The following is a 14,771-nucleotide window of genomic DNA, read 5'->3' on the forward strand; positions in this document are numbered from 1 at the left end:
AGAAGCTCTCGGTGGTACAGGCACACCGGGTGGTGGTGAGACCCGAGCTGCCGAAGCTCTCGGTGGTACGGGCACGCCGGGTAGTGGTGAACGTCAGGAACACCACACAATGGGAGGTCACTTTTGAACGAGGGATGCTCCTGGCGCATTTTTTCCCGGTGACAGTGATGCATAGTGCCCCCGTGAGGGTCGCTGGGGGAGGGCCTTTGGAAAACAGGGGTAAGTTGACCGCTGGGGCGTTTAACTTTGAGGCCTCGCCTGTGCCGGAAAGTTGGAAGCGGAGGATGGTGGAGAAGATGTTGATGCTGAAAGATGTTTTTTCACTAGACCAGTTTCAGGAGCACTAACCAAACCATCCGGGTGACTGAAGACACCCCGTTTCGAGAAAGGTCGCGGCGACTGGCCCCTGCAGACGTGGAGGATGAGCGGCAGCATTTGAGTAAGTTGAAGGAAGCTGGGATCATTACAGAGTCCCGCAGCCCTTATGCGTCCCCGATAGTCGTGGCCAGGAAGAACAACGGGAAGATTCGTTTGTGTGTGGACTATATGACCCTGAATAGGCGCACCATCCCTGACCAGTATACGTTTCTCAGGGTCGAAGACGCGCTGGCCTATCTGAGTGGGGAGAAATGGTTCAGTGTGTTTGATTTGAGGAGTGGATATTACCAGATCCCGATGAGTGAAGCGGATAAGGAGAAGGCGGCCTTTATATCCCCTCTGGGATTTTACCAGTTCGAAAGGACGCCCCAGGGCATATTGGGGGACCCTGCCACCTTCCAGAGGGTCATGGAGAAGACCGTGGGGTATATAAACTTGCTTGAAGTGCTGGTATATTTGGACGACCTGATAGTATTTGGATCCACCTTGGAAGAATACGAAGGGACGCTGATGAAGGTGCTCAACCGGCTGAAGGATGAAGGGCTTATGAGTTGGTTAGGGAGGCGGCCGCCAAATAGAATCGGGGAAATAAGAAGAGGTATGACCAGAAAGTGAAGTTGTCCTAACTCCTGCCGGGAGACCGAGTCCTCATGAGGAATCTGGGATGCCTGGGAAGCACAAGCTGGCTGATTGCTGGTCGGGCACGCCCTATATGGTGAGAATCAGTTGCTCAATTTACCAGTTTTCCGAGTGCGGCCCGAGAATGGGAAGGGGCTCATCAAGATTTTCCATCGGAATCATCTGTTGCCCCTGGGGCGAGATGTACAGGTACAGCGGGAGCCCGAGGTGCCGGCTGCACCTAGTACCAGGACTCTGTGTCCAGGCAGGGTGGAGGAAGAGCCCACACCGGGAGAGTCGGGCCCGGGCCCAGCCCCCGTGATGAATACTGACTCGGAGGATGACGACTCGGATTATTGGTACAGGCTGCCGTTCGCTGATGCCCCCGTGATGGAAGGGGAGGCTCCTGGCCCTTCCCCCACTGGGTTAGATGGGGTTGGGGGGCTAGTGATGGGCCGTCGGGAGTACCGCAGGGCGTTGGCGGGGAGGATGTGGAGCCCGAGCAAGGGATAGAGAGTTCCGAGGTGCAGAGGGGTTTGGGTGACCGCTCACGGGAGGGTTCGCCTCTCAGTTTCCATGAGTCTGCTGTAGTGTCCGAAGTGGAGGAGTTAGAAGAGGGAGTGCGCAGGTCTCAGAGAAGTAGGCAGATAGGTTGGCCTATGTTACACCCGGGGAACAGGATGTGATCTCCACTGTTTTGGGGAGTTATGTCACTGCTTTCTGCACTTGGGTTGGGCTTTGTGATTTGCAGGAAGGGTTGGCAAAGTATCTGAGCGTCATGAGGGCATGAGTCAATTTGCTGGGGGGAGAATGTAGGGCTCTCAGGACCAGTAACTGTGATGTTAACTGTTCAGGCTAGCAAAATGGCTTCTCTGTAATGTTATTTAATGCAGTAACGGGTTTCTGTGTCTGGACAGTTTGGGTTATGAGTGCAGATAAAAGGGGAACTAACTAATGGAGAATTATTATGCTCTCTTGTATGTGTAAGCTGAGCGGGAGTTCGCGGTATTTTTCGGGAGGCGGGCGAGGAGGTCGGACGTGTGAGGAGCGGACAGCGGTTCCAGGGCAGCGGACACTGGATGTCGGCGGTTCGGTCGGTGGCCGAAGGCTCGGGAGGTCGTTGTGGATGGAACCGGCGGCGTGAGCTCCAACGTATTAAAATATCATGTGCACAAACTGATAAACTTACTGATATGGCGCCTTTAGGTTATATGTTTCTACTAACCCATCACTAAGAAATAACTATAAAGTTGCAATTATTTACTCGCCTTTGGTGTGTTGTCTGGTATTTGTATTGCGAGCGTGGACTGGCGGGGGAAATTACACCGTATTTACACCGAAGTATTGCACTATTGGCGGGGTGACGGCGGTTCACCCGAGGTGAACAGGGGCTTAAATTCGGGGCACGGATGCTACATTTATATAAAATTGAAACATCATGCAATTACATCTAATCCCCACTCACTTAGGTAACCACAATATACTTGCAGAAGAGCCGAAAGGATGCCGCAAGGGCATGAAAGGATGTAAAGAACAACTGATAATCGATTCTGTAATTTTAAGACAAGTCTAGTTCTTACCATTTATAAACTGCACCAAATAGGTGAAAATCTTTCAATATCGGAGAAAGCACTGGCGTAATAGAACCATCCTATCTATTAACAACGAAAAAGAAGCCCACCGTAATCAAAATAAACGCAGGCATTTTCCCGGGAGACAATCTAAGCCCATTATGGTTCTGTTTACCTTTAAGCCGCCCTCTAACTTACTGAATCACACGAAAATTGGGCATTAAATCATTAACAGCGAAACAAATTATACCTTTACGTGGACGGTTCAAAGTGATATGCTACTTCATCAATAAAGCTAAAGCTATTAATTCAAATGGTAGAACTGTTTTCCAAAGATCTGAAGAAGATCTTTGGACGAGATAAATGCTGAACGTTAAACATACAGGAAGGTGCAATAGAATACCGAACGGAGCAACAGTGCAACTGATGGATGAGTATGAAACATAAATACTTTATGCAATTGCCGTTTTAACAGCCGCTACATATCTGATATGGACTTGGCAGAGAAAAGGCTGCTCCCAATATGTTTCTATGACACTACGCTGTAGTACCCCTATATTTTCAACTGATATATTTGGTACAACATTATAAAGGATTGCAAAACAAAATACACTTTTGCTAAGTACATCTGAAAATAAGCCAGTGTCCGTCAACGTATACTTACAGGATATTATGATTGTTTTCACTTTCCATCGAGCTTGCTATATAGACCTCAGCACCTAAAAACCGTTCGGTGCAGCAGTCTTTTCTTGCGGTGATTATGATTGTTTCTACGGTATAGGTTCCCTCAAGATCCAATATCCACCAGGGGAAACTGGACTCTTTTGTTTGAGAACAAGAATTATGTCTGGCATCCGTGTCTTTGTTTCCGTCAATGGCTCGGTTGGCGTCTGCTGAGTATTCAGTGCTGGACTGTATCGCCCTTCCCCAAGTAGCCAGATTTGCTGTTGGTGGTTGGGGTGAGAGGGGTAGGGAGATAAGGGTTACTTTTAGAATAATCCTGAGCATTGAAATACCTAGATAGTGTGTATGTGGAGAGGATGCTCATCATAGTGGGGCGAGGCTGGGACCCGAGGACATAGCCTCAGAAAGGAAGAGCGAGGAAGGGAATTTCTTTAGCCACAGGAAAGAGAATCTATGGAACTCATTGCCACAGACGGCAGTGCAGGCCAGTTTGTTGGATATGCTTAACGTGGGAGTTGCTAGGTTGTTGATTATTCAGGGCGTCGAAGGTTTCGGGCAGAATGCAGGAGAATGGGGTTGGGAGGGATAAAAATATCAGCCATGATGGAATGGCGCAGTAGACACATTGCCGAAAGACCTAATTCTCTCCCTGTCTTATGGTGTAAGATGTGGGAATCCTGGGAATCTTCCAGTCTCCCTGATGGCCACATCTGCGCCAGGTGCACCGAGATGCAGCTCCTGAGAGACCGCGTTAGGAATCTGGAGCTGTATCTTGATGATCTACACCTTATTAGGGAAATTGAGCAGGAGATAGACAGGAGCTACAAGGAGTTAGTCACCCCGAAGCTGCAGGAGTTAGTCAAGTGGCTGACTATCAGGGAAGGGAAGGGAAGAGCTCAGATAGTAGAGAGCACCCCTATGGCCATCCCCCTCAGTAATCGTTATCTCGCTTTGGATGCTATTGAGGGAGCTAATCTGACAAAGGACGACTACGATGATTGAGTCACTGTCACTGAGCCTGGTTCCGTGGTTCAGGAGGGTGAGAAGAAGATGAGGAATGCGGAAGTCATAGGGGAATCCATAGTGAGAGAAACGGACAGGAGGACTGTCAGCCTGATAGAGATACCTGCATAGTGTGTTGCCTTCCAGGTGCCAGGGTACGGGATGTCTCGGATCGGGTCCAGAATATTCTGAAGGGAGAGGGTGAGCAGCCAGCAGAAGTCTTGGCACACGTTGGTACCAATGACATAAGTAGAAAAAGGGAGGAGGTCCTGAAGAGAAACTTCAGGGAGCTGGGCAGGAAGCTGAAGAGCAGTAATCTCGGGTCTGACGCCTCTGCTACGTGATAACGAGCGCAGCAATAGCGTGATCAGGCATATTAATGCGTAGCTGAGAGACTGGTATCGGAGGCAGGGCTTCGGGCCTGGATCATTGGGGCATTTTCTGGAGGAGGTACGACCTGTACAAAAAGGACAGGTTACATATGAACCCAAAGGGGTCCAATATCCTAACAGACAAGTTTAATAGAACTGTTAGGGAGGGTTTAAACTAATTTGGCAGGGGGATGGGAACCGGAGTGATGTGGCTGAGGAAGGGGAAAGCAGAAATAAATGAAAGATAGCGCGCAACAGAGATGATAGAAAGGACAGACAAGGGATGCGGCATAATCAAAGCCAGTGGCATGAGTTACAGGGCAACAGAAGCGTGGTGCAGTTAAAACAGGAAACAACAAATACTGGGCTGAAAGTGTTGTATTTGAAGCAAAAGCATAAGAATCTTGAAATTCAACTGCAGATTGGCAAGTATGATGTTGTGGCCATCTATGAAACTTGGCTAAAGGTTGATTGCCATTGGGAGTCGAATCTCCAAGGATATACGGTGTATCAGAAAGACAGGTTAGTAGGCAGAGGGGGTGGTGTGGCCCTGTGTATAAGAAATAATATTAAATCGTTAGAAAGGAATGACATAGGATTGGAAGGTGTAGAGTCTCTGTGGGGTGAGTTAAGAAATGGCAAGGGCAAAAGGAACCCATTTACCGTTGTAACCAGGTTGGTGTTGGGACCGCTGCTTTTTACGATGTATGTCAATGACTTGGACTATGGGATTAATGGATTTGTGGCTAAATTTGCCGATGATATTAAAGATAGGTGGAGGAGCAGGTAGTGTTGAGGAAACAGAGAGCCTGCAGAGAGACCTAGATAGTTTAAGGGAATGGGCAATGTAGTGGCAAATGAAATACAATGTCGGAAGTGTATGGTCATTCACTTTGGTGGAAGAAATAAACGGACAGATAATTATTTAGATTTGGAGAGAATTCAAAATGCAGAGCTGCAAAAGGACTTGGGAGTCCTTGTGCTGGATGTGCTAAAGGTTCAGCTCCAGGTTGAGTCTGTGGTGAAGAAGGCGAATCCAATGTTGTCATTCATTTCTAGATGGATAGAATATAAGAGCAGGGAAGTGATGTTGGAGCTCGATAAGGCACTCGTGAGACCACACTTGGAGTGTTGTGTGAAGTTTTTGAGCTTCTTATTTTAGAAAGAATATACTGGACAGGTTTTAGAGAAGATTCACAAGAATGATTCCAGAAGTGAAAGGGTTACCATACGAGGAACATCTGGCAGATATTGGGCAGTACTCCCTGGAGTTCAGGAGTGGAGTGCGGCCAGTGAAGAAGTGGAGGTTTGAAGCTTTGACTCGAGAGGTTTTGGCAGTTTTGGAAGTTGGATTGTGCAATCAAGTCAATGAAGATTCAAATATCTCAGACTCAGCAGAAAGTCGCAATGAAAAATCGAAAAGCTCGAACAAATAAAAAGAGGGGTGGTTCAAGCAGAGCGGCAAGTGAGTGAGTGGGCTAGTGAAGGAGTGGAGCGTTGAGGCTTTGGCTTGAGAGGTTTTGGCGAGAAGAGGCGGAGAAACGAGCTTGCTCCCAGTGAGGTAAGGCCAAGTAAGTTTCTTTAATTAATTTAACTAACTTAGCAGTTGGTGATGGAGGCAGTAGTAGGGCAGTCCAGTGCTCCAATTGTAGGATGTGGGAAGTCAGGGACAGCACAATTGTCTCTGATAACAACACCTGCAAAAGGTGCATCCAGCTACAGCTGTCAAATCGAGTTAGGGAGCTGGAGCTGGAGCTGGAGGAACTTCGGATTATTCGGGAGGCAGAGGCAGTAACAGATCGGAGTTTCAGGGAGACAGTCACCCCTAAAAGTCAGCGGATAGGTTACTGGGTGACTGTCAGGAGAGGGAAAGGGAATAGACAGAAAGAGCGGAGCATCCCTGTGGCCGTTCCCATCAACAATAAGTATACCGTTTTGGGTACTGTTGGTGGGGATGACCTACCAGGGACAAGTTGTAGTGGTTGCGTCTCTGGCACCGGGATTAGACCCTCAGCTCAGAAGGGAAGGAGGGAAAAGAGGAGAGCAGTAGTGATAGGGGATTCGATAGTTGGGGGACAGATAAGAGGTTTTGTGAGAGAGATCGATAATCCCGGATGGTCTGTTGCCTCCCTGCTGCCAGGGTCCGCGATATCTCAGATCGAGTTCTAGGTATTCTCAGGAGAGAGGGTGAGCAGCTAGATAGACAATAGACAATAGACAATAGGTGCAGAAGTAGACCATTCGGCCCTTCGAGCCTGCCCCGCCATTCTGAGATCATGGCTGATGTCGTGGGGACCAGTGCCATAGATAGGAGTAGGGATGAGATCCTGAAGAAGGAAAATAAGGAGTTAGGAAAGAAGTTAAAAATCAGGATCTCAAGGGCGGTAATCTCGGGATTTCTGCCTGAGCCACGAGACAGAAAGGGTAGGAGCAGGAGGTTATGGTAGATGAATGCATGGCTGAAGAGTTGGTGCAGGGGACAGGGGTTCAGATTTCTGGATCATTGGGATCTTTTCTGTGGAAGGTCTGACCTGTACAAAAAGGACGGGCTGCACCTGAACTGGAAAGGGACCAATATCTTGGCGGGCAGGTTTGCTAGAGCTGTTGGGGAGGGTTTAAACTAGTTTGGCACGGGGTGGGAATCAGAATGTGAGTGCAGAGTTAGGCTAGAAGGACAAGGGCACGATGCTATGTGTTCTGAGTTGGTGAGGAAAGAGAGGCAGGGGACAAAACATATATATAGCCAGTTATAGGGGTAGAAATGAGTCTATTTCAACGCTAGGAGTATTATGAATAAAAGGGGCGAACCTAGAGCATGGATCAGTACGTGGAACTACGATGTTGTGGTCGCTACTGAAACTTGGCTGAAGGAAGGGCAGGATTGGCTGATGCAGGTCCCGGGGTTTAGGTGTTTTAAAAGGAAGCGGATTTGAGGTAGAAAAGGTGGGGGGGGGGTGTAGCATTACTGGTCTGGGATAGTATCACTGCTATAGAAAGGAAGGACGCTGCAGAGGGAGTGTCCACTGAGACGGTGTGGGTGGAAGTCAGAAATAGGAAGGGATCAATCACTGTGCTGGGAGTGTTCTATTGGCCCATAAATAGCCCTCGGGACAGCGAGGAGCAGATAAGTAGGCAGACTTTAGAATGGTGTAGGAAATACAAGGTTGTACTTATGGGTGATTTCAACTTCCCTCTTATTGACTGGCACCTCCTGACTGCAAGGGGGATAGGTGGTGCTGAATTTGTCAGGAGAAGGAATCATGACACAATATGTGGACCGGCCGACGAGAGGAGAGGCCATACTGGATCTAGTTCTGGGTAATGAACCTGGTGAGGTGGCAGACCTCTTGGACGGGAGCATTTGGTGAGAATGAGTACAACTCCCTTAGCTTCAGCATTGCTATGGAAAAGGATAAAAACAGACAAACTGGGAAAATGCTTAACAGGGGAAGGGCTAACTATGAAGGGATGAGGCAGGAACTAGCGAAAGTAAATTGGAAACAGATGTTCAAGGGTGAAAACACAGAAGTAATGTGGGAGAAGTTTAGGGACCACTTCAGCTGGGCTCAGGATAGGTTTGTCCCACTGAGACAGGGAAAAAATGGTAGGAAAAGGGAACCGTGGCTGACGAAACACGTGATGCAACTCGCCAAGAGGAAGAAGGAAGCATATGTCAGATATAAGAAGCAGGAAGCAGGAGGGGCTTATGAGAAATATAGGGTAGCCAGGATGGAGCTTAAGAAAGGACTTAGGACAACTTGAAGGGGGCATAAGAAGGCCTTGGAATGTAGGATTAAGGAGAGCCCTAAGGTGTTCTTTGCGTATGTGAAGAACAGAAGGATGACAAGAATGAAGGTGGGGTCGCTAAAGCACAAAGAAGACAACATGTGCCTGGAGGCGGAGGAGGCTGGAGAGGTCCTAAATGTATACTTTGCTTCAGTATTCACAAGTGAAAAGGGTCTTGATCTGACATGGTCTGGTCTGTGAAATCCGCATTCCGATTCACGGTCTGGTCCAAGTTCCTTATTCCAGGTTTTCCAGGTTTCCCCAGTTTCTGTTGAGGCAGCTGATTCTTGTTTGGGCTGGCCTCATAAATAGCTTCAAGATTCAGCCTCTGGCTGCTGGATTGTTCCTGTCCAAACCCCCTGTCTGTATTCCTTCCCTTCACCTTCCTCCTGGAGCCTCGCCTGTAACCCTTGTCTTCACTGCTGTCAAGTTCTACCACCGGAGCAAGATAAGGAACTGTCTTTTGTTGTTTTGAACTGTCTCTGTGTCCTCACCTTCGCTAGGTAGGTCCAGCCGTCTGCCGCTACCTTGTGTTGAAAATCGTCTCGTCCTGTTTTGCATTCTGTGTAATGAGTCCCGGCCCTACATCCTGTTTCCAAGGAAGGGTCTCGGCTCTGTGTTCCATGTTCTTGTCTCTTCCTCGACCAAGGCTCTGCATTCCTGTCTCTCCCTCGACCAAGTCAAGGCATCGGGGTATCATACAGTCCTAGACATGTCCAAGAACCTTGTCCTGTCCAAGCCATGGCTTTGTGTTCTCGTCTTGTCCATGTGCCTCGCCCAGCCCAGGTGTACCTCGCCCAGCCCGGTGCTGGGGTTCCCTTGTCCTGTCCAGGAGTCTCACGTCCTGTCCTGATACCTCTCCTCGTCCTGTAGTCACGTCTTGCCCTCGCCTAGTTCTGGAGTTCGAGCCCGAGTCAAGACCCAGGTTCTGGGTCCTTGTCCAGTCTCTGGCTCGGAGTCCAAGCCCAGGCTCCTAGTTCCCAGTTCCATGTCCTGGTACTGCTATCATAGTCAAGTCCTAGACCAGGCCCGGAATCCTAGTCTCGTCCAGGACCTGTGTCATGTCCATCGTCCTTTCTTCCCCACTTTCTTTGCTTCCTTCTCGCGCCTAGTTCTGTTCCTGGTAGTTCAGAACCTGTGTCTTGCATTTGGGTCCGCTCCCAACTCCCCCCTTATGAAATGATCAGGGTGAGGTCGAAATAGAACAGGCCGGTGTGCTGCACAATGTAAAAATTAATGAAGAATAAGTGTTGGATCTTCTTAAAAACATCAAGGGCCGGACGTGATATACCCCACGTTGCTGTGGGAAGTGAGGGAAGCGATCGCTGGAGTAGTAACTATGATCTTTGAATCCTCTTTGGCTGCAGTGGAGGTGCCAGAGAATCAGAGAATGGCAAATGTAGTTCTCTTGTTTAAAAAAGGTAATAGGGAGAATCCTGGGAACTATAGACTGGTGAGTCTTACGTCATGGTCTGCAATCTATTGGAAAGGATTCTTAAGGACAGGATCTACGAGCATTTGGAGAAGTGCTGTCTACTCAAGGATAGTCAACATGGCTTTGTGAAGCGAAGATCGTGCCTCATGAGCCTGATTGAGTTTTTTGAAGAGGTAACAAAAGAAATTGATGAAGGTAGGGTGGTAGATATGATCTACATGAATTTTAGCAAGGCATTTGACAAGGTTCTCCACAAGAGACTCATCCAGAAAGTCATGAGGCATGGGAGCAATGGAACCTTGGCTATTTGGATTTAAAAAATGGCTTGCAAGAAGAAAGCAGAGGGTAGTGGTGGAAGGAAAGTATTCTGCCTGGAGATCGATAACTAGTGGAGTGCTGCAAGGATCTGTCCTGGGACCCCTGCTCTTTGTGATTTTTATAAATGACCCAGATGAAGAGACGGAAGATTGGCTGAGTAAGTTTGCGGATGACACGAAGATTGGAGGAGTTGTGGATGGAGCTTCAGGTTGACGAAGGTTTCAAGAGGATATAGACAGGCTGCAGAGCTGGGCAGAAAAGTGGCAGATGGAGTTCAATCCGGACAAGTGTGAGGTGATGCATTTTGGAAGGACAAACCAGAAGACTGAGTACAGGATTAATGGTCAGTTACTTAAGAGTGTGGATGAACAAAGGGACCTTTGGGTTCAAATCCATACATCCCTCAAGGTCGCTGCACAGGTTGATAGGGTAGTTCAGAAGGCCTATGTGTTGCTCGGCTTCACTAACAGGGGGATTGAGTTCAAGAGTAGAGAGTTCATGTTGCAACTCTACAAATCTCTAGTGAGACCGTACTTAGAGTATTGTGTTCAGTTCTGGTCACCTCATTATCTGAAGGATGTGGAAGCTATGGAGAGGGTGCAGAGGAGATTTACCAGGCTGTTGCCTGGATTGGAGAACAAGTCATATGAAACAAGGTTAGCAGAGCTGGGACTTTTCTCTTTGGAGTGTAGAAGAATGAGAGCGGACTTGATAGAGGTCTACAAGATTATGAGAGGCATAGATAGGGTGGATAGTCAGTACCTGTTTCCCAGGGCACGAATAGCAAACACCAGAGGGCTTATGTACAAAATTAAGGGAGGGAAATTTAAGGGAGACATCAGGGGTAAGCTTTTTACACAGAGGGTTGTGGGTGGCTGGAATGACTTGTCAGGGATGGTGGTGGAGGCTAAAACATTATGGGTATTTAAGAGCCTCTTGGACAGGCACATGGATGAAAGAAAAATAGATGGTTACGGGTAGTGTGGGTTTAGTACTCTTTTTAAAAAGAATATATGGATGGGCACAACATAGAGGGCCGAAGGGGCTGTACTGTGCTGTAGTATTCTGGCGTTCTAGTGTTCGACTGTTCTAATGAGGGGGTGATTTCATAGAAACTTTCCGAATGTTAAAAGGCCTGAACACATTAGCTATGGCAATGTTATTTCCCATGGTAGGGGAGTCTAGGATAAGAGGGCAGGACTTCACGATTGAAGGAAGTCTATTTAGAACAGAGATGTGGAGAAATTACTTCAGTCAGAGGATGGTAAATCTGTGGAATTTGTTGCCACGAGAGGTGGTGGAGGCCAAGTCACTGGGCGCATTTAAGGCAGAGATAGATAGGTTCTTGATTAGCCAAGGCATCAAATGGTATGGGGAGAAGGCAGGGGAGTGGGGATGACTGGAAGAACTGGATCAGCCTATGATTGAACGGCGGATCAGGCTTGATAGGCCGAATGGTCTACTTCTGCTCCTAAATGTTATGTTCTTATGGTCTTAGAGCGGGTGGGGATCTCGTAGATCCCATTAACATAACGACTGTACTCTCCTGTATAATCCGATTACAAGCACTCCTCACCCCCTTTATGGTTTATTTTTAGTTCCTTCTGGGACATTCTAGAGCTCTCCAACACCCATGTTTTTAAACACCCGCTCGTATTTGCCAGTTTCTTTCTCCTCACGCATGTGTCTCCATGTCTTTCACCCACAAGATACTATCCTTGCCCAGTCACTCCCTCCCTCCACTGTGCGTTGCTGGGTGGTGCGACTTGTTGGGACAGAAGGGACTGTTCCGCACTGGATATCCAAATAAATATCAAATAAATGCCATTAGGAAAGCTGGCGATCTTTGTTTGCATTAATCTATAGCTCTATAAGTACACATTTGTCATAATTTATTTAACCTCCACATGATCCTGAACCATGTGTCTTGGCTAATAAAGTTGTTATATGAACACTTCTTAAATAGCTCTGGAAAGAAGTTAACATTCAACGTTTTGGGCCAAAACCCTTCATCAGGATGGATGGATTATGGACTCAGTCTGAAACGTCAATGTTTACTCTTTTCCATGGATGCTGCCTGAGTTCCTCCAGCACTTTTGTGTACGTTGCTAGGACTTCCAGCATAAGCAGATGTTCTCCTGTATGTAACTAGACATTGAATATTATGAGATTGAGGGCATGAGTTCCAGCTACTATCTGATCGAAAAAAGAAGCAAAATCTTTCAAACGGAGATGGGAACCAGTGCACCTGAGCAGATAATGGAGTGCTTGGGAAAATTGTTTTTGAGCTTAGATACAAAGTCAGGAATCGAAAGGAAGAGCAGGGTGGGATTAATGGTCAGCGTTGTGTACATTGAACTATGACACTGTAGACATTAGATAGACTTGTTTGCAGGAGGGGCATGACTGGCAGCTGAATTTTCCATGGTTCCATGTCTTAGACATGATAATAAGTTTTACGACATGTACCCGTGATATTAAACCTGGTTCTAATTCTGATTCTGGTAGATCGAGAAGGGTTAAAGGCAGTGCTCGGACAGGACAGAATGGTGGGCTCATCTACTGCAGCTATAGGTGTGGAACTGAGAAATAAGAAATGGATGACTACGTTTCTGCTATAATATTATAGACAGCCCAATATTTTAGCGGGATTTAGAGGAGCAAATGTTTAGAGAGATAGTAAATATTTGCAAGAAACATAATGAGTTCTTAAATTGAATTTGACATTGGTTTCGAGGGAGAATCTGAAGAATGATACTAGATGATTACCTCTCTGACTGGAGGCTTGCAACTAATGGTGTGCCGCAGGGATTGGTGCTGGGCTCATTTATATCAATGATCTGGATGACAATGTAGTAGAATTGATCAGCAAATTTATGGATGACACCAATATTTGGGGTGCAGTGGACAGCGAGAGAGGTCACCAATTCATGCACCGGAATCCAGGCTGGAGGACTGAAAAATCGCAAGTGAAAATTAATCCAGACAAGTGTGAGCTGTTGTACTTTGGCAAACGACTGAGAAGTACGGTACAACAGAGGAATATGGATCGTGGCATACAGCTCCATACTTTTGAAAGTTCCGTCACAGATGGATCTGGTTATCAATAGAACTTTTCCCACATTGACCAAAGATATTGAGTACAGGAGTTGGGATATTTTGTTGAGGTTGTATAAGACGTTGACGAGGCCTAATGGGAAGTATTGTGTATAGTTCTGGGAATCTACAGCACCTAAACGGAATAAGATTGACTGAGTGCAGAGAAAATTACAAGGATGGCGCTGGAACTTGAGGAACTGAGTTCTAGAGGATGATTGAATAGTCTAGGACTTCGTTCCATAGATTGTAGGGGAATTAGACATTATCTGATAGAGGAATACAAAATGATGAGGTGTATAGATAAGGTAAATGCAAGAAGGCTTTTTTCCCCACAGAATTTGGGTAAGACTGGACTTCATGATTCAGGGAGAAAGGTGAAATATCTTGGGGACCATAAGGAGGAACGTCTTCACTCAGAGGGTGTTGAGAGTGTGAAACGGGTGCATTCGGTTCGATTTCAACACTTGAGATAAATTGGATAAGCTAATGGATGGGAGCGGTATGGAGGGCTAAGCTTCAGGTGCTTGTCCATGGCACAAGACAGAATAAAAACTGGGTAAGGACTAGATGGGCTGAAGGGCCTGCTTCTGCGCTGTATTGCCCTATGTCTCTGCGACTCTAATTACCCCCTACTCGCCGTTCAGATTGTTACCTGATTTGTTTTTGTTTTTTTTTGCTGCGCGTGTATTAGTTTCGTGCCCCTTCATTGCTTGTGAGAGAGATTCCCATGGTTGTATGAGTAACTACCACTCGCTGGCGGAAGTTGTTAACGCGTGGGTTAGGGAGGGATGACGATGTGGTGAACTCACTTGCAGCATGAAAAACGGGGAATATTTCAGACAGGCACGTCAGTCCCAGCAGGAAAATCATAGCAATCCTGTGTCGGAAGAAATAACATTATGAAAATGTCGCTGCAGATGTGTCAGAGAACATTCATATGTATATCATATAACCATATAGCAATCACAGCACGGAAAGAGGCCATCTCGGCCCTCCTAGTCCGTGCCGAACTCTTAATCTCACCTAGTCCCACCTACCCGCACTCAGCCCATAACCCTTCTATTACATTTGAATGGACAGCTTGAAGCAAACCAGTACATTTGCCCCAAGAAACTGCAAGAGAGTTGTAGATACAGCTTAACTCATCATAGATACCAGACTCATCTCCATGGACCCTGCCTATACTTCCCGCTGGTTCAATAAAGCAGCCAGCATAATCAAAGTTCCCACCTACCCCGGACTTTGTCTGTTTCTCCCCTTCCATCGGGCAGAAATTATAAAAGCGGGAATACACGTACCACCGGGCTCAGGAGCAGCTTCAATCCCGCTGTGATAAGGCTATTAAAAGGTTTCTATACTGTAAAGAGTTAATTTTTTTTGCTTATCGTATGCCTTATCATAACTTTGGACATAACGGGAATGGCTGTAGGAGGTTTGATTACTACTGTGGGAATGCACCACGGGAATATAATTCTGTGCCAACGTAGCCAGGGAACACGTTCAACACAG

The 14,771-nt window shown here is 47.1% G+C and overlaps 1 protein-coding gene across 1 annotated transcript in view; it reads right to left on the reverse strand.

The window, feature by feature from the left end:
- Window positions 1-14,771, reverse strand: part of LOC140732549 (uncharacterized) — a 110,508-nt gene that overhangs the window by 55,652 nt on the left and 40,085 nt on the right. The window contains exons 4-6 of the mRNA XM_073055318.1: window positions 14,072-14,139; window positions 3,232-3,511; window positions 818-1,086 (exon numbers count right to left, since the gene is read on the reverse strand). Coding sequence (XP_072911419.1) covers window positions 818-1,086; window positions 3,232-3,511; window positions 14,072-14,139 — 617 coding nt within the window. The remainder of the gene's footprint in view (window positions 1-817; window positions 1,087-3,231; window positions 3,512-14,071; window positions 14,140-14,771) is intronic.

Source organism: Hemitrygon akajei, chromosome 8 (assembly GCF_048418815.1).
Source record: "Hemitrygon akajei chromosome 8, sHemAka1.3, whole genome shotgun sequence".
Taxonomy (NCBI): domain Eukaryota; kingdom Metazoa; phylum Chordata; class Chondrichthyes; order Myliobatiformes; family Dasyatidae; genus Hemitrygon; species Hemitrygon akajei.